Source organism: Helianthus annuus, chromosome 10, assembly GCF_002127325.2.
Source record: "Helianthus annuus cultivar XRQ/B chromosome 10, HanXRQr2.0-SUNRISE, whole genome shotgun sequence".
In the NCBI taxonomy this organism is placed as follows: Eukaryota; Viridiplantae; Streptophyta; class Magnoliopsida; order Asterales; family Asteraceae; genus Helianthus; species Helianthus annuus.
The window spans coordinates 27,758,908-27,779,437 of record NC_035442.2 but is presented as its reverse complement, the minus strand read 5'-3'; the positions used below and the strand labels follow the sequence as shown (position 1 = coordinate 27,779,437).

The following is a 20,530-nucleotide window of genomic DNA, read 5'->3' as shown; positions in this document are numbered from 1 at the left end:
CAAATTCCTGTTCATCATGATAAAATTGGTTAGAAATTTCAACTTTACCAATTTTCTTTTTATAATTTTCAGCACTAAGTGATGGAAACTCATCATCACTAACACTCGGAACTGAGTTCTCAACTTTTTCATCAGCTTCACATTTTGATACAACCTGTGGCTCAACTGACTTTGTGGAATCAGTTTCATCGCCTGAAGATAGCTCCTCTGATTTTGATCTATCAGAATCATCGTAGAGCTTTCACTACCCTTCTTCACAACCCATTTCTGGTTTTTAGATTTGGCTCTCTTCTTGTAAAACCTATTTGAACTCTCACCAATTTCAAAAATAGAATCTTTGAACAATTTTGTTCTATCAAGTGGTGATTCGAACGCAAACACTTTTTCTGAGATTTTGCGAAAAACTCCCTGTTTTGATTGTATCGCCTGAGAACAATCTTTGGCAATATGTCCAACGTTGTTGCACTTGAAACAAGTTCTCGAGTCTTTCTTTAGTTCAGCTTGTTTCTTCTTCCAAAATTCACTGTTCTTTTCCCTCCAGAAACTTGTCTTTTCTTCTTCATCAGTTGATGTACCTGAAACAAAGAACATTTTGGATTTAAAATCACGAACATATTTTTCATTTTTCTGTTTTTCTGTAGGAGTAAAACCTAATCCTTTCTTTTTGAAATTACCACTATGGTTTGATCTCTTTTGGAAATCTGAACCACAACCGTAATTCTTTTTCTTGTTTAATCTCTGTTGTACTCTTGAGGTGTATTTTTTAGGTTTTTCAGTAAAACATAAGTCTTTAATTTCAGAAATATTAATTTCTGTGATTTTGAAAACTTTGTTTATCAATTCAGTTTTGACACCCCTTAATGGAAATTCCTCATCAGAATATAATTTGTCCGAATTCTTCAAAGTATAAGCAACTTTAAACAATCCATCATCCAAATTAGATTTTGATAGCAGGAATTTTCTATCATAAACCAATTTTCCCTGTTTTTCTGTTTGACTCGGCGCTTTTGACTCAGATTTCGACTCTGACGCTGACTCCGACTTTGACTCTTCACTGTCATCACTATCTAACACATGATCCACGACTTTCTTCATCAATTGAGACTGTTGATCAGTGTCAGATGATGTGAACACAACATCAATACTTTCTGGAAGATTAACCGACGACTCTGACTCCCACTGTAAATTTGTAGCCTTTTTGACTCTTTCATCGTTAGGATGTCTAGGCAAATATCCGTTTTCCAGTGGAGGTGGACATCTGTTATAACTAACACCTTTCTTCTTACCAGATGAAGCCTTTTCAGTATCCTTTTTCTTGTCACTCTTCCTCTTGTCAGCAATCTTTTCTTCAATACTGACTTCAGCTGCTTTTTCTTCAGTTACCTCATCCTCTTCCCAGACCTTCATGCTCTCAACAGTCGGATAAATCCTATCAATCACATAGGAAGTACATGAGTAACTTTTCAATAAACGATTTACTCTTTCAGTTTCTATTCGTTGCAGCTCAAGCTTCTGTTCTAAAGCAGCACATTTTTCAATGTAATTGTTTACAACTTTTTGTTTTGTCATAAATGCTCCCTGAAGAGTCTTCATTGCTACAACTTGCTCTTCACTAGTTTGATTATACTGATTCATTGCCTTGTTCAGCACATCATAAGACTCCTTCAGTCTGTTTAAGTTGTTAATCAACGTGCTGTTCTGCTTTTTCACAATCTCACAATTTTCACACTTTACCGGAACTTCTTTTGCATCAAGTTGTTCTTCAACTTTAAACTTAGGCACTTCTGTCATCTTTTGCCTTCTTACCACCGGCACCTCTTCATCATCACTACTCACCGGTGTCTTAATCTTTTTCTTTTTCTTTTCCTTCTTGACTTTTTCGTCTTCGCTATCACTCTCAGCAAGCAGCTTCATATCTTCTCTGTATTTTCTCGCCCAATACTCTGTATCATCATCACTATCATCTACAATCTTTGCTGTAAATGCAGTGTAAGCTGTAGTTTGATCAGGAACATAATCATCCCAAGTAAACTTTCCCCAGCTAAAATCTTCTGGTAATCTCTCATCATCTTGATAAATTATCAAAGCACTACCATCTTTTCTTTTTCCACAATCATAACTGCTTACACAAGCTCTTTTTCCGGTATCTTCAATCACATCTCTTCCGTGTGCAGTCTGAGCTTGATGTTTCTGTTGTTGAGATGATTGACCAACTTGGTGATAGATGGCTTTGCGATAATAATCGTTGTTGTTGTTGAACGGATTTTGAGCTCCACTTGCTTCTCGGTTTGTGCACTCCCTCTTGAAGTGTCCTTTTTCCCTGCACCGAAAACAAGTGACTTTAGATTTATCAAAACCTAAAGTAGAAACGTTCGTATCACGAAGATCATCTCTCCCCGTGATTTGTTTGAACTTCTCAGCTCTCCGTAAAACACTAGCCAGACACCACTTTATGTCCATCAGCTCCATCTCTTCAGCATCTATCTGGTCGTAGTCTTCTTTGGTTAGCATTGGATTGCCGATACGACCTGCAACAAAACAAGTGTAAGATTCCAAAACCATTCCTAATAAAGACATTTGGTTTTTGGCAATTTCTTCAGAATAATCTTGATCATTCTCAAGATTCAATACAATGTTGCACTGTAACTTTCTCCCATTTTTAGTTGCAGAGATGTTCGGATCAAATGATGGAAATGAAGTAAAACTGGTCTTGCTGCTTGATCCAGATGATGGACTTTCAGATAAGCTCTTGGCACTCATACCAGTAACAATCTTTGGGGATGAATTCGACGATTTCTCATTTACCCCAGCTTTATAATATAACCCGATATCTTGTTCACCATCGAAATCTTTCATTCTAATCATTTTCCGTTGTTCCATCTCTTGAGCTTCGATCTTTTCGATGAACTTACTGAGCGTCAGATTGCTAAAACCTTTCTTGTTTCTGAGCATCATCAGGTATGTGCCCCAAACTCTCATATGGCAACGCATCAGCAAGTTTGTCAATTAACTCTTCATTACTTTTCTCAATACTTAACCTTTTCATATTCGCAAGCAGGTTACAGTATCGTTCAATAATCTCTCTCGTACTCTCATTTTTCAACCCTCGGAATAAATCAAACTCTTTCTTCAGAAGTGACTTCTTGCTTTTAACCATCTCTTCACTTCCCCTAAACTTCGAACGTAACGCTTTCCAGATTGAGTAAGACGTTCCATTGTGTTGTAGAAGAACCATGATGTCTTCCTTCACTGCCTGCTGTAGAAGACTAAGCATCATTTTCTCATTTTTATACTTTTTCCTCTCATCATCTTTAAGATCTTTAATTGGAACTGGTTCTTCATCATCGTTCAATGGTCTAATATACTTTGTTTCTACGCATTCCCAAGCGTCAAGATAATTCGCTTGCACCCAATTCTCAAACCGACCTTCCCAACCTTTGTATTCTTCGATGTTCATTAACTTGGGAGGTTTTTGCATCGTTCCGGTTTCGTTTTCGAGCATTGTGGTTTGAACAGCAGTGATTGGGGTACTCGGAGTAGCGAATGCGTTGTAAAAATCAGAATCCATGCTTCAAGAATCAGATGATATTTCGGGAAATACCTGACGACATACAAACAAAAAACACAATCAGTTTAAAGATTTATCAAATAATGGAAACGAACTGGTACTCGAACTGATGATCAATTCTGTGCGGATTGAGGGTTGACACACAGAGCGGACAGCAATGACTCGGATCAAATACAGATGACTTGACACTTTTTCGTACAAACTGACGAACTTTCAAATGAACTGAGCCTTTTGAGACTTTTGAACTCCAAACTTTCAAATGAACTCGAAATTTTTCCACACGATTTCACGCGATCAAAACACACTTGACGAATTGGAACAAGCCTTTAAGCCGACAAGACCTGGTTCACAAAACACAACTTGGATTTCCAAACACCGTATGCGAACAAGTAACACCTTCAAACACAACTGATACATATGAATTTTTCAACCTGACGTACACATAAAAGAAATGAAACTCATAAACTGACTAACTATTGGCTGACAATTTTTTATGAGTAAAAAAATACACACTATTTGACAAATGGGCTAATTTTATATCGGGCTATTTGGGCGGCAAGTATACCATAATTGGACCAAACATCAAAAGTAAATGGCTGCACACTTTTAAAAACTGTAATAATTTGTTTTTAGTTTTTTTTTTATAAGATTGGTTAATGGGGGCGGCACTTGGTAATCGGTGCAAAAAGAAGTGTCATATGAGCGATCCCAAGTTTTATAATGAGCGGTCCTGTTGTTACCCAATGAGCGGTTCAAGATGATATATAAGCGGTTCAAAGAGTTTCCTTATGAGCGGTTCATAAAGGTTCCTTATAAGCGATCCAAGTGTTTTGACTAATGAGCGGTTCAATATGTGACCATAAAAGCGATCCAATTATGTTCAAATAAGCGACCTAAGCAACTAATTTGGAGCGGTTCACATATGTCCAAATAAGCGACCCACACTTTTTGACGAAAAACCGAACCGAAAATCTTAGATTTCTCCTAAACGGCTAGGAGTTTCGAGCTGAAACTTGGTAGGGTTTTACATCAGGTATACGCGCACAACATATCCAAAAATCAGCCAAAACGGACCGTGAAATCTTGGTCTGACGTAAGAAAGAAGGTGTAGAAGAAGAAAATGTGACGAAATCCAGCAAATTTCAATAGAACTCCTCCTCCTGAAGCTCTGATACCACTTGTAGGATCGGAATCTGACTCGAACGAGTCAATCAGAGGAGTTTGATCAGATACAGGTGCGGAAAACAAGTACCTGACGTAGAAACAGCTAGATATCTCTTTAATTCTCTTTTCTCATTAATTTGACACCTTTTACAATCGATTCTCACACCGGCAGCACCTCGGTATGGAATTTCGGAAGTTACAATTGTGGACCTCTCATATGGTATATATAGGAATTGTGGACCGCTTATACGGACGTGACGAATAAGCGGTCCAAGAATGTCCGTATAAGGGGTCCAGGAAGTTGTGAGGTGGACCTCTTATTCGGCATGTCCGAATAAGCGGTCCAAGACTATAAAACGCCTAAACTCTCCAGTTTTCTCGTAAACTCGCCCTAATCTATACAATACAATTAAAGACTCGATCTAAGACGAAATCAACAGATGTAGTGCACCAACAAAATGTCAAAACTATTGAACTAAGAGGGACCAAGGGTGATAAGTGGCAAACTTTAATACCCTAAAACATGTTAGGGCCGCCTCCATCTCCCTCACATTGATAATTTTCGGTTTTGGGAGCTAAGGAAGAGAGAGAAGGGAGAAATCCCGTTTTTGAGGTTTATAGCAGCAAAGATCAGATGATTCCCGAAGATCTAACCGTTGGATCGAGCTCAACTTTGGATCGATTCTTCTACACATATATACGAAGATTTTGACCGTTTGGATCGTCATTTAGAGGCTTGGAGGTCGGATATTTACTGCCCTGAACAGAACAGCTTGCTGGAAGGGTTTCAGGCGGTTGTTTGGTCTTTCCGGCAACAATAGCGACTGTTTCTATCACAGCTCCCGATCCCTAGCTCACGGCCTTTATCCAATTTGGCAGCGGAAATTTTCATCAGGACCGTAGTTAGGAAATATTTAATCAGAGTAAACCACCATGTTTTGTAACATTAAACATATGGGTAAAACCCAAGTTTTCAATACACACATTTCATAGGAGTAAATCCTATTTATTTAATAAAAACATCCATTTTATTCTTAGGTAACTTTATTGCCACTTTTCCAAGCCTTCAGTGCTGTCCAGCTGGCTTCTATTTGGCTTTCACATATTGTTACCTGAAACGCGTTTTAAAAACATTTTGTCAGTGGGAAATACTGGTGAGTGAATCCCATTTTAATGAAATTTAAATAAAACCATTTTCACAGTGTACAGTTTTGAGGGCGCATCCGCAATTACATTTGTTTACAGGTAATACCAATTAACATCCATGGTACTGTCATCTGACTTATGGTCATGTTACTCCTCTCCCCAGGTGGTAACAAATTTTGTACACAAAACCCCAAATATACCATCATAATTGTACCCTTACAAATACTCAATAACTGTCTTTCACATGAAGAAATATTTAAGGTTTTGTAAAAACAGTTAACAAAAAGATTTACAAAATGTGGATCAACTCACAAAAAGGTTTACACAAAAAGAAGGATCACTCACATTGCTGTCTTAGGTTATTCTTTAGGGTTTCCTGGTGAATATCTATAATTTACACAAATGCACGTGTGTTAGTATAATAACCCATTTTAACATTAGTAATACCCTCCCCGAGACGGCATTCCAACGACTACGTCGGGCAGAACCACGACAGCCGTTACGGAACCCTAGATCAATCGGGCAGCGTATCTAATACGTCTCCAGGGGTTATAATACTTACATCGTAGCAGAACCTCGCTATTTTAGGGGGTATAATGCCCGGGTATAGTAACGCCACTACAGAAAATTAAGAAAGAAAGAAAGGAAATGAACGACAGACTGAAGGCCCGTTGCCTTCTATTTATAGGGCTGATATCGCGTCTTCACGCGGCCCGCGTGGGATATGGGCAGGGCTTACGCGGCCCGCATTGACTCCGGTCAACTGCGTAGCTTAGCTGAGTCGTTCACTAGCTTGTCCGGGTGTTGGGCCACGTGGCGGCCCAGGGCTGCGCCACAATTTAGGACACTCGCGGCCCGCATGGACTTAAGCGATCTTGTACGCGGCCCGCATCAACTAACGGTTTAAACGAAGTCCAATTACATCCTAATGCGGCCCGCATGAGCTTGAGGTGAGGTGCTACGCGGCCCGCCTCAGCTTAGTAATTATTGTTTTTAATTTATTCTATATGTTATATTGTATTTTGGGCTCGGTTTTCACATACGGGTGCATATAAAGACATATTGATACTTTTAAAGATATATTAGGGTGTCAGAACTATTATGAGGGTGTCGGTTTTACCGAGGGTTGTTATATCCTCCCCACCTTGTTTTAGAGCTCGTCCTCGAGATCTACTGGAACAAGTGTGGATATTTCTTTTGCATTTCTGATTCAAGCTCCCATGTGTATTCAGGTCCTCTTTTGGAGTCCCACTTTACTTTGACCAGAACTAATCTCTTATGCTTGAGATTCTTAATTTTTCTATGTTCAATTTGTAGAGGTCTCTCTACAAATTTGAGTTGTTCACTTACTTCTATATCCTTGAGAGGTACAACGAGTGATTCATCAGCTAGGCACTTTTTGAGATTAGATACATGAAATACATCATGTATTCCTGCCATTTCCTCTGGCAGTCGTAGCTGATAGGCTACAGGTCCTATTCTTTTAAGAATTTTGAAAGGTCCAATATACCTGGGACTTAGCTTTCCTCTTTTGATGAATCTTACCACTCCTTTCCAAGGAGAGACTTTTAATAATACTCTATCTCCTACTTGAAATTCTAATGGTTTGCGTCTATTATCAGCGTAACTCTTTTGTCGATCACGTGCTGCTTTCAGTCGTTCCTTGACTTGAATGATTTTGTCAGTTGTTTCTTGTACTATTTCAGGTCCAGATAATTGTTTTTCCCCAATTTCTGCCCAACAGACTGGGGTTCTGCACTTTCGTCCATAAAGTGCTTCGAATGGTGCAGCATTGATACTTGTGTGATAACTATTATTATAAGAAAATTCTATCAAAGGTAAGTGTTCGTCCCAATTACCTCCAAAATCAATTACACAAGCTCTAAGCATGTCTTCCATCGTCTGGATTGTCCTTTCACTTTGTCCGTCTGTTTGAAGATGATAAGCTGTGCTTAAGTTCAACTTAGTTCCCATTGCTTTTTGGAAACTTGACCAAAAATGAGAAGTAAAACGGCTATCTCTATCAGAAACAATTGATAAAGGAATTCCATGTAATGAAACAATTTCATTCACATATAATTTGGCTAATTGTTCCATACTAATGGTTTCCTTCATTGGTAAGAAATGAGCTGATTTGGTTAGCCTATCTACAATCACCCAGATTGTATCATTACCTTTTCTTGTTTTGGGTAATTTGGTAACAAAATCCATTGTTATCAATTCCCATTTCCAAACTGGCATTTCTAATTGTTGTAACAAACCTGAGGGTTTCTGATGTTCAGCTTTAACTTGTGAGCAAGTTAAACATTTAGAAACATAAGCTGCTATGTCCTTTTTCATTCCTATCCACCAGAAATTTTTCCTTAAATCCTGGTACATTTTATCACTTCCTGGATGCATCGTATATTTAGACTTATGAGCTTCTTCTAATATACGGTGACGTAAATTTCCTAATTTAGGTATCCACATTCTCTTTTTATGGAATCTCCAAATTCCATCTGTTCCTTGTTCTAATTCTTTAATCATTCCTTTTAATTTTTCAGTATCTTCCTTGATTACTGATTCTTGAACTTTCCTAATCTGATCATTTAAATCTACTTGAAGATTTAATTTAAGAGAACGTACCCTTTTTGGCTTCTCATGATACTTTCGACTTAAAGCATCTGCCACTACATTTGCTTTTCCTGCATGATACTGGATATCACAATCATAATCACTAAGTAATTCCATCCAGCGTCTTTGTCTCATATTCAACTCTTTTTGCCCAAAAACATACCTTAAACTCTTATGATCTGTGAATATGGTAAACTTACTACCATAAAGATAATGTCTCCAAATTTTAAGGGCAAAAATTATAGCTCCTAATCCAAATCATGGGTTGAATAATTTTCTTCATGACTCTTAAGTTTTCTGGAGGCATAAGCTATAACCTTTTGACGTTGCATTAATACACATCCATATCCTAACTTAGAAGCGTCACAAAAGACTACAAAGTCTTCATTTCCTTCTGGTAACGCTAGTATGGGTGTATGGGTTAATCTTTGCTTAAGGATTTTAAAGGCTTCTTCTTGTTTTGGTCCCCATTCAAACTTAACAGATTTACAGGTTAACTTGGTTAAAGGAATGGCTATTCTAGAAAAATCTCGGATAAATCTTCTATAATAACCGGCCAATCCTAAGAAACTTCTAACCTCAGTTGGTGACTCTGGGGTTTTCCATTGGGTAATTGCCTCTATCTTTGTTGGATCTACATGAATTCCTTCATGGTTAACTAAATGTCCGAGGAATTGCACCTGTTCTAACCAAAATTCGCACTTTGAAAACTTAGCATAAAGTTTCTCCTTTCTCAATAAACTTAAAAGCAAGTGCAAGTGCTTTGCATGCTCTTCTTTACTTTTAGAGTAAATTAGAATATCATCTATGAAGACAATTATGAATTTATCCAAATATGGCTTACATATTCGGTTCATCATGTCCATAAATGCGGCTGGGGCATTGGTTAAACCAAATGGCATGACAGTAAATTCATAATGACCATACCTCGTTCTGAATGCGGTTTTAGGAATGTCCTCTTCCTGTACCTTTAATTGATGATACCCTGATCTTAAATCGATTTTAGTTAAAAAAACATATTAATCTACTATCTAGACGCAGATAAAAATAAAAAGAAAATGTTTATGGTTATAGTACTAGTAAACGTGTATATATGTTTTGAGTAACCGGACTAGATTTAATACCATACTTGTCTCATACACGCAATTATTAAAACTAATCTTGTACATCGTTCATACCCGGATACTCATCCGATTACCTTTCCTGAATCTTTTGGGTTTACCCATCAAATTTAGGTTCGCTTCTTAACATAGCATAAGATATATTAACCCAAACGAAATAAATCAATATGAAGAGGTTGACACATGTGAACTAAAAAAACAAGAAAAACCAAAAGTAAAATGTGTTGTGACAGAACCGACTTTAAAAATTAATATTAAGTATAATCTATACTATATAATAAAAGAAACCTGTTTTGGGACACTTGTCATTCTCTCATTTAATTGATTAAAATTATTAATAATACTAATAATAATATATTTAATCTAATCTAATACAAATAATAATAATAATAATATTTAATCTAATCTAATACAAATTCTTATTATTAATTCAATAACTAAAACTTCAATAGAATCTTAAATCCTAGCTAAACAAATTTCGAAATTCATAATAATATACTAATAATAATAATATTTAATCTAATCTAATACAAATAATAGTAATATTTAATCTAATCTAATACAAATTCTTATTATTAATTCAATAACTAAAACTTCAATAGAATCTTAAATCCTAGCTAAACAAGTTTCGAAATTCATAATAATATTAATATGTTAGACTAAATATATTCAGGGGCGGACCTACATGTGAGGTTGGGTGGGCGGGCGCGCTAAAATCCGAATCGCACCCCTTAAACGTTTGCAATCGCACCCCTTAAACGTTTGCAATCGCACCCCTTAATTACAAAAACTGATATGTGACCGGAATTTTTTCTCCGGAAAGTGACGCCGGCCGTCGGGAGTAGCTGCAAATGAAATGAAGAAGAAGACCATCTTTGAAACTTGAATGGGTTTTCCTTTTAAAAGTTATGATTTTTTATTGTTTCTTTTGTTGCTTTTCTCAGGTTTGCAGCAAAAGCCTGCAACCTTCATAGGTTAGACCTCACCTATCCTTATTTAGTTATCTTTTTTTTGAACGGCAGCTCACCGGGTTTCTCACCACGGGTATTGCGACACGGCCCGAGTTCGAGACGGCGCCACACGCCTACAACGGACATACCTACCAGGTGGCCAGGGTTAACCCAGGGCTGCCAGGAATCGAACTCGCGACCTGAGGATGGGAACCACGCTGGCATGTAAACCCACCCCCACCTCACTTGCAGCGAGTGGGGATCGAACCGGAGTCTCTATAGAGAACTCAAGTCCTTTCCACCACTAGACCACAAGGTCATTGACGCTTATTTAGTTATCTAAAAGATAAATACACAAAACTATGAATTAATTCTGTTTAACTATCTATTTTTAAATTTTTGTGGACTCTTTATTTGTTTAGTATACTTCGGTCTGTTATATATTAGATATAAATATAACATATAATACATATATGGTTATAAATTAGTTACATTCTTTGTATTTTAAAAAGAACAAATATATAAATAAAATATAAAAAATTGTAGTATATATGCATAGGTGTATCGTATTTAGAAAGAGATTTTTATTGTGATCAATTTGACATACTTGAACTGTTGAACTGACTTGAACATTTCTATATTGGATTCTATGAAATTGAGGTATCTAAAAATAGTGACTCTATTGGAATAAATTACTGGATCTGCCCCTATCGGAGGTATTTTTAGCAACGTTGAAGAGCTATGCAAATAGATTTTCCCGACCCGACCCGACCCGAACCAGACCAAAGAAGTATTATATAGTGATAGACAAAAGACCCCTTTAAAATTCCGCACTCCATGAAAAAAATTTCTGGGTCCGCCACTGAATATATTACTGATATATATATATATATATATATATATATATATATATATATATATATATATATATATATATATATATATATAGGGTAATGCTAGACAAAAAACCCTAAAATTCTTAGAAAACTCTGGAAACCCAAATCTCCCCCCATTTTTACCCAACCTCCCGACATTTTTTTTTTGAAAAAAATTACACATGTAATATACATGTTTTAGAGTGTTTTGGGCCAAAAAAAAAACAAAAAAGCGCCGAAGGGATTTTTTTTAAAAAAATAAACAAAATTCAGTGCCTAACATGTGTTAGACAAAAATGCTGAAAGTTGCTGAAATTTTTTTTTTTAATTATCCCTTCGGCGCTTTTTTTGATTTTTTGGCCCAAAACTCTTAAAAACATGTATATTACATGTGTTATTTTTTTCAAAAAAAAATGTCGGGAGGTTGGGTTTTCTCAAATTTTTAGGGTTTTCTATCTAGCATTGTCCTATATATATATATATATATATAAAATATATTATTGATATATATAACTAAAATTATTATCAATAATATTAATAATAGGTTTAGAATCAAATACAAATATTCAAAAAATAAGAAGTCGTACAAAGGGTATCAAATAAACTCTGATTGACCTCATTCAACCGACATTAGAGCCGTCTTATCGAACTCTACAACATTAATTAATATGTACGAGTTGATGGGTTACATTTATATTAACTCATTTATGTCAATATGGTATGTAAATGTCTATGTCTATGTCTTTGTTTTGCATTTACAGAAAATATCTATACTATATAGTTTAAATTGTTCAACCCGTGTAACACACGGGGAACTAACCTAGTATAATATAATATTAAGTATAATATAATTTTTAACTATATGCTAAGTATTTATTAATTGGATAACGATTATACACAATACTAACCATATACATTCGTATTATGTATATATATATAAATAATAGATAAATCAGGGCCGGCTAACCTATGTTATCGCTCGAGACCCAAATTTTCAGAGGGCCTGAAAAGTTTTTATAAACTTTTATATATATAATATATGTATACATTTTTTTACATAAAATGTTGTTGTGGATTGGAAATTTTTACATAAAATGTTGTTGTGGATTGGAAAAAAAAACTTTATCAGGATAATATCAAAGTCTTAAGTTTAAGGCTTAGAGGGTTGGGGTGGTCACTAGTGATAGAATTCCATCACTCACAAGCACCCAATCAAGTTTCGCCATGTCATCAACCATTTTTCCATCACGCACAACCTTTTTTAGTGGCATTGGTCATCACTCACCACCACACCCAACAATTTCCCCCCAACCAACAATTGCTCACACAAAATCAATTCATCACGCGTTATTTTTGTCACGCGTTATACTTTTCAACCAACATCCACGCGTGATAGAAGTATGGTGGCGGTGGGATTTCTTTGTTTATCACGCGTTATAAAATCATCTCGTGTTATACTTTTACTCCATCCTGCCTCCCCTTAGCTCCACCACCAAAGTCTTATTTTTTTAATTAATTTCTCTTTATCATAATTTTGGGCCCAATTTTTTATTTTACCCGGAGCCTAAATTATTTTGAGAGTTCTCAGAGACGGCTCTGAGATTAATGTTATTTGTTATTTTATTAAAATGTATAAAGTGTAGGAAACACGTTAATTTAGTTTCAAACATGATTGTCGAAATCGCTAGTCGCTAGTCGGCCGGTGGGGTGAGGACTAGCGATTAATCGGGATTAATCGGATATATCGCGATTAATTGTAATTAATCGAAAATTAATCATAATTAATCGGTGATTAATTGAAGATTAATCGACGGCTAGTCGGGATTTTTACAACCATGGTTTCAAATCTTTCTACAACACGTTTTAAAAAGAGATGATAGATGTTATTTTATTTTACATACACAAAAAAATAGTTATATCATATGATATGACACAATCTTTAAACTTAGCTTATGACATAGTAAAATTTTTAATAACCACTCAAATCATAACAATTACGCAAATCCAATATCGATATTCAACATAATGACATATCAATATAGAGTCCAAAAAAAATGCTAGGTTACAAATATCATAACCACGTTTGAATACAGATGGCCTGTTAAAAAGTCCTTCAATTGATCTAAGAACAATATTCTTAAAATATATTAAAAAGTCCTTCAATTGATCTAAGAACAATATTCTTTAAATATATAATTTCTTATTTTTATAAAAAAAAAGACATTAATTTTTTATAGAAAAAAAAAAACTCAAAGTAAATATTTTGCGTGCTCCAAAATGGCAAACCTAATTCAAGAGGGTAAAAACTAAAAACAAGCCAACCAAAAAAACAAAAAAAGTGAAGTGGTTGACTTGTTAAACAACTAACCTCACCTACCATCACTTCACCTCTTCTTCTATCTTCTCATCTCCCCCATCATCAAACCCTATCCACCACCAATGGCCTCCTCCACCCCACCCACTTTATCCACCGCTAAACCCTACCAGAACCACCACATCCACCACCCCCACCCCCACCGCCGCACCCACAACGGCCACACCTCCCTCCACCCTCCTCCACCAAGAAACCCCACCACCACCAAGCCCCCCAACCCCATCCCCACCACCGTCGCAGCTGCCCCCCACCACCGTAACCCTAATTTCACCCCTCTTTCCTCTTCCAAATCCGAACTTGCTGCCGATTTCTCCGGTCGCCGCTCAACCCGGTTCGTTTCCAAGATGCATTTCGGCCGCCCGAAAGCCGGCGGCTCCGTTCGCCACTCGGTCTCAGCCGAAGAAGCTCTCCAGCAGCTGATTCGGGCTAGCGGTGATGATCGGTTGGTTGAAAATGTGTTACATAGTTTTCAATTGAAATTATGTGGGTCTGATGATTATAACTTCTTGTTACGAGAATTGGGTAATCGAAACGAGTGGTCTATGGCGATCCAGTGCTTCGAATTCGCGGTTAACCGCGAAAGAAGGCGAACCGAGCAAGGTAAATTAGCTAGCTCTGTTATTAGTGTGCTTGGTAGATTGGGGAAAGTTGAATTAGCTAAAAAGGTGTTTGAAACTGCTGTTAGTGAAGGGTATGGGAACACTGTTTATGCTTATTCTGCTTTGATTAGTGCTTATGCGAAAAGCGGGCTGTGTGATGATGCGATTAAGTTGTTTGAGACGATGAAGTTGTCGGGTTTGAAGCCGAATCTTGTTACGTATAATGCGTTGATTGATGCGTGTGGGAAAGGGGGTGCGGATTTTAAACGGGCTTCGGACATTTTCGATGATATGTTGAGTAACGGGTTTCAGCCGGATAGGATTACTTACAATTCGCTTTTAGCGGTTTGTAGTGGTGGCGGGTTGTGGGAGACCGCCATGAATTTGTTTAACGAAATGTGTTATCGAGGGATCGAGCCGGATATTTATACGTATAATACGCTTTTGGATGCTGCTTCTAGTGGTGGACATATGGATTCTGCTTTTCAAATAATGGCGGAAATGACAGCGAAGAATGTTATGCCCAATGAGGTTACGTATAGTACGGTGATTCGTGGGTGTGCGAAGTCAGGGAGGTTAGATCAAGCACTAAGTTTGGTTAGTGAGATGAAGTATGCAAATATTCGTCTTGATCGCGTTTCTTACAATAATCTTTTGGCTATATATGCAAGTTTAGGACGATTTGATGAGGCTCTTAACGTCGTGAAAGAAATGGAAAACACGGGTTTTAGAAAAGATGTTGTGACTTATAACGCACTTCTTGACGGGTTCGGAAAACAGGGGAGATACGATAAGGTTAAAGAATTGTTTAATAGGATGAAAAACGAACGGGTGCCTCCTAATTTACTGACTTATTCGACTCTAATAAGTGTTTATTTAAAAGGCGGGTTGTACCAAGAAGCTACCGAGATGTACAAGGAGTTTAAGCATGAAGGTTTGAAAGCCGATGTTGTTTTCTATAGCGAAATAATCGATACCTTATGTAAGAAAGGGTTCGTAGAATCTTCCGCTTTGTTACTTGATGAGATGACTAAAAAAGGGATTCAACCGAATGTTGTAACATATAATTCGATCATAAATGCTTTCGGGCAGTCGGGCGAAACTAGTTTATCAGTTGATGATAAACGCGAAATTGTGCGTTTGGGAAATGGTGATAAAAAGGTTGATAATAGAAACGAAGATCGGATAATAAAGGTTTTTGAGCAGTTAGCTTCTGGACATTTGAATATCGGCGAAAAGGGTAGCAAGGAGATTATATGTGTTTTAGGTGTTTTCCGGAAGATGCATGAGCTGGAAATTAAACCGAATGTGGTGACGTTTTCAGCTATTTTGAATGCTTGCAGGTCTGTACTTAACCCTGATTGTTTGAAATTTAATATTTATCTAGACAAATGCAGCTTTTGGTTATACATAAATCTTATTTGGTTGTGAAGCTCGCACTTTTGGACTTAAAAGCCTCGGAAGGCGTTGCAGATTTTTAAACCATCATATTCTTTAATTTTAAACACAAATAAGAAATTGTTACAATTTATATATATTTTTGCAGCCGTTGCAGTTCGTTTGAAGAAGCTTCATTGTTATTGGAAGAACTCCGTTTATTTGATAACCAAGTTTATGGTGTGGCCCATGGGCTTTTGATGGGCCATAGAGAAAACGTCTGGGTCCATGCTCTTTCTCTTTTCGACGAGGTCAAACGTATGGATTCTGCAACTGCATCTGCCTTTTATAATGCTTTGACCGACATGTTATGGCATTTTGGACAGGTAAATCAGCTTCACTCATTATTTTAAAATCAGGGGTGGTTTGGTAATTTCACACTTATCCTCAACAATGAGTTTCTTTGCAGATAGATAATAAGTTTTTTTCGAGTATTGGGCGGATTTTGATTATTTAGGATGTATTTACATGTAAAATGACCCCTAAATAATTCGATTATCGGAATCACACGAAATTTTGGTAATTTTACGCGATTCTGTAAAATTTTCAGAAACGTGGGGCCCAGATGGTGGTGCTTGAAGGGAAACGTAGACAAGTGTGGGAAAATACATGGTCTGACTCTTGTCTAGATTTACACCTCATGTCTTCTGGTGCTGCACGAGCCATGGTTCATGCATGGTTGCTAAATATATGTTCGATTGTTTATGAAGGCCATGAGTTGCCTGGTTTATTGAGGTATGTTATTTATTTATTTATTTATTTATTTATTATTATTATTATTATTATTATTATTATTATTATTGTTGTTGTTGTTGTTGTTGTTGTTGTTGTTATTATTATTATTATCAAATTGTTTAGAGGTGCACTGAGCCCAGGTTCATTTGGGCCAAAAAAGCCCGGTCTTGAGTCTTCACTCATAAACTAGCCTTAATTTGGGTCCAAACGGGCACATCAAGGGCAGCGTGGGAACATTTTTCATGTGATAAAAGTAGAATTGATTGTAACTTTTAGTATAAAATTTTAAATTGGTCTGAAACTACTTAGATAAGATATAAATTCAATAAAAGTTATAATATGAGATTATAACTTTACGTAATTTAAATTAATAATATAAAATATATACAATCAAAGAGTGTTTTTTTTTTCTTTTTTTCTGAACACACTCCAAATCTATACATATAATAAAGTAAACCAATGTGTGACACGTGTCATTCATTGGAGGCGTCTATTTTTTGGTTTTCCCGCCTTTATTTCATATTTATCTTCTAACAATTTATCTTTTAATTTGTAGATAATATCAAATAGAAAAATATTTTAATAATTGTAAATAATATATTAAATAGAAAAATGTTTATCTGATAACTATAACCCTTTTATTGAAGTTTTAAAGGATTTCACGCTTTTTTGCACCTGGTCTTTTATGTTTTAAATTCTAGGATTTGGCTAAAACACACTTTGCCATTAATAACATAATTTTTTTGGATTTATTAAAAATTCATGACTATATTATATACTTATAAGCTTGAATATATATGTCAAACTTAAAAATTATTCTTCAAAAATTCAGTAACATCTATACTCAATATATAGTGACACGTGTCATTTATTGAAGACACATATTTTTTAAGTTTTCTCGCTTTTCTTTCATATATATCTTCTAATAATTGTAAATAATACTAAATAGAAAAATGTTAATTGAATACAAAAAATATAGGATAACATCAAATGTATATCGATTACTTAAATGAGTATACACATGTATGAGATTTTTTTACTACTATTATTATTAGTTTCATTATTTATCAATTATATATAAGTGTTTCCGTCTTTGATTTGCATTTACAAGAAATATTTATTATACAAGGTCGGCTTAACCATTTTAGAGGCCTAAAGCAAGTTTCAAAATCGGGGCCCTTCTTGCCTATTTTTTTCTTATCCAAAAAGAATAAACGACGGTTGATCGGCCTAAAGGAGATTCAAACCCACCCCCTTAAGGTACACAGATGACATGCGCGCCAACTGGGCTACAACCTTTTAATAACAAGGCTCATACCCATATAGTATATAATTTTTTTTTAATCTTGAGGCCCTATACATTTGGTGGCCTGAGGCCCAAGCCTCAAAATACTTGGGCTTGGGCCGACCCTGTTATTATACAGTTTAAATTGTTCAACCCGTGTAACACACGGGGAACTAACCTAGTAAGCTTATAAACGATAATTATACTTGGATAAATATTAGCTGTTTCGGGTTTTCCAAAAAAAAGAACCATGTGAAATTGGGCCTAAAAAATTGGGATAGTTCGGGCTTTGATGCGATGGGCATTAAGTTTTTATAAACGTACACCACCAATAAGCTTTTAAAGTAAGTTACACGAATGGCCCCAAGCTTTCTAAAAACGTACACCACCAGTAAGCTTTTAGAGTAAATTACACGAACGGCCCCTGTGGCTTAAGCCAGCTTCACTCTCATCAAAAGACGACATGATGGTGGAGGATGCCGGACCATCTGTTGGTGGACGTAGTGATGGCAGTTGGTCAACCAAATTACTCTCCTGTGTGTTGCACATAACAAACACTAACAGGCCTTAAGATGCCCATCCACTCCAGGGACTATCCTTGCAACAACTTCTTAAAGTAGGGACCATTGACGTAATTTGTGGCTTAAGGACCAAACTAGTAATTTCATATACATCAATTGGACCATCTGAGTAATTTACTATTGAATGATAACTTTATTAAGACAACTAACGTTTGGGTTTTTTAGACCAGACTCCAAAGTCACCAGACCTAAAGGGCCGGGCTTTGCGTAAAAAAAAGTTTAGTACGTATTGGGCTTTCAGGCCCACCCAAGCCCGGACCAAGACCTTTTAGACAACACTTTCGTTGAGCTGGGATTCGGTCTCCAACGTGCTGAGTTTCGTTTTGTAAACATTATTAAACTTTTGACGCATTTCTGGTTACCATTGTTGATGCAGCATTTTAACAGGATGGGGTAAGCACAGCAAAGTTGTAGGTGATTGTGCGCTTAAACGAGCCATTGAAGCCCTTTTGGGTAGCATGGGGTCGCCATTTAGGGTTGCTACATCTAATATCGGTAGGTTCATATCACCGGGGCCCATGGTGACTGCATGGATGAGAGATTCAAACACCCCAAAATTGCTTGTTCTTGAAGATGATAGAGCCTACCCTCAAACCTCCAAGTTGCAACCGATTATATTGTAGTTTTGTGTATTTGTACCCCCTTTCCACCTTTTAGTTGGTAATTTTGCTTGTGTTAATAAGGGGGAATTGACTGTTGTTAGGTTGGTAACAATTATACCAACCATGTAAATTATATTATAACTTAAAACAGTAAATTTGTGTTAACAATCTGGTCTCATTTTTCACTATTTTAACCATAGGAAAACTGGTGGGTCCTATCATTCTGCCAAATACTATTTTAACCATGTGGGGGTGTTAATGAGAACTTGGTTAGGGAAAATTAAGTCGCAGTAGTGGGTCATTATATCACGGCAAAAGAGGCTATAGCGTCGCCCAACACCACTACGGCGGGCGTTATGGGGTCTTCAAATCCAGTCCCAGCGAAGATGATAGCGCTGCACAATGATTCCCTCCACTCACACACACATATATATATACATACATATGTATGTATAATTGAAGGGGTTATGTAAACCCCTTACCGCTACACCCTCTTGTGATATAAAGCTCCATAAAGCCCTTCTCTTACGCATTTCGCCACTTGTCGCATAACGCCCCCAAAGGGGCTTTATGACTACACATGGTCTTACGCCTAAAGAAAAGGTTCCACATCCTTTTCTTCCTTTCATGCCGTTATCCTACTCCTACCAACTCCCACCACCTTAACCCCGGGTTTAACACCCCATTGGGCAGTGTTACACGCCCCCTAAAGCTGAAAAGTTGCCACCTCACCAGGGGCGTGAGGTGGTAACGCATAACCTAGTAAGCTTTACTTATATACAAAACTGGATAAAGATTCCAAACCGTCGGAATAATTGTGTTTATGGGGCAGAACCAGAGGAGGGTCAAGAGGATCCGCTGACTCTCTGGCCATGAGAATTTGTAGGAATTTTATATATAAAATCCAAGATTTTCCTAAAAAAAACATAATTTAGAGTCTCTACTCGTGCCGGTAGAGATTAAAGCCCTATAATGGCCCCCGGATAAAGAAATCATAGTTCCGCTACAGATTGTTTCATCTACATAGAAAACTTATATCGTGTAGTATATAGTGTGTAGTATAGTATTATGTTATATAATACAAGTATACAACACATGTGAAATACAAATAAAACAAATCTCAACTCGTTCAGAGGCTCATGCTGGCACTAGAAAAAGAATAGGCATATGTGGATGTAATCAGCCACTTTATAAGTCCATAACCTATTGGGCCACCCACTCTCATAAATGTAGAACCAAAACCATCAGTTTGCACGTTCAAAAAGGCTATAGTTCATGTGGTCATATTTAATGTATGTTATTACTTAATTATCCTTTTGTAGAAACAATTATTGATTTTAAAACCAACGTCCATATTATATTATATATTATATACTATATATTTTGCAACATTTTGTTGCATTAAAGCTTGTATATCAAGCTTTGTAGATGTATTATGCATCTTATGGTTGTACCCAATGTGGGTTTACAACTTTGAGCC

The 20,530-nt window shown here is 36.5% G+C and overlaps 1 protein-coding gene across 1 annotated transcript; it reads left to right on the top strand.

Annotated features, from left to right (window-relative positions):
* Positions 1–13,782: 13,782 nt before the first annotated feature.
* On the top strand, positions 13,783–19,220 carry LOC110884294 (pentatricopeptide repeat-containing protein At2g31400, chloroplastic). The gene is made up of 4 exons (XM_022132000.2): positions 13,783–15,753; positions 15,957–16,173; positions 16,398–16,582; positions 18,825–19,220. The coding sequence occupies exons 1-4, from the start codon at positions 13,877–13,879 to the stop codon at positions 19,069–19,071; spliced, it is 2,526 nt and encodes an 841-aa protein (XP_021987692.1). The 5' UTR covers positions 13,783–13,876; the 3' UTR covers positions 19,072–19,220.
* Positions 19,221–20,530: the final 1,310 nt, after the last annotated feature.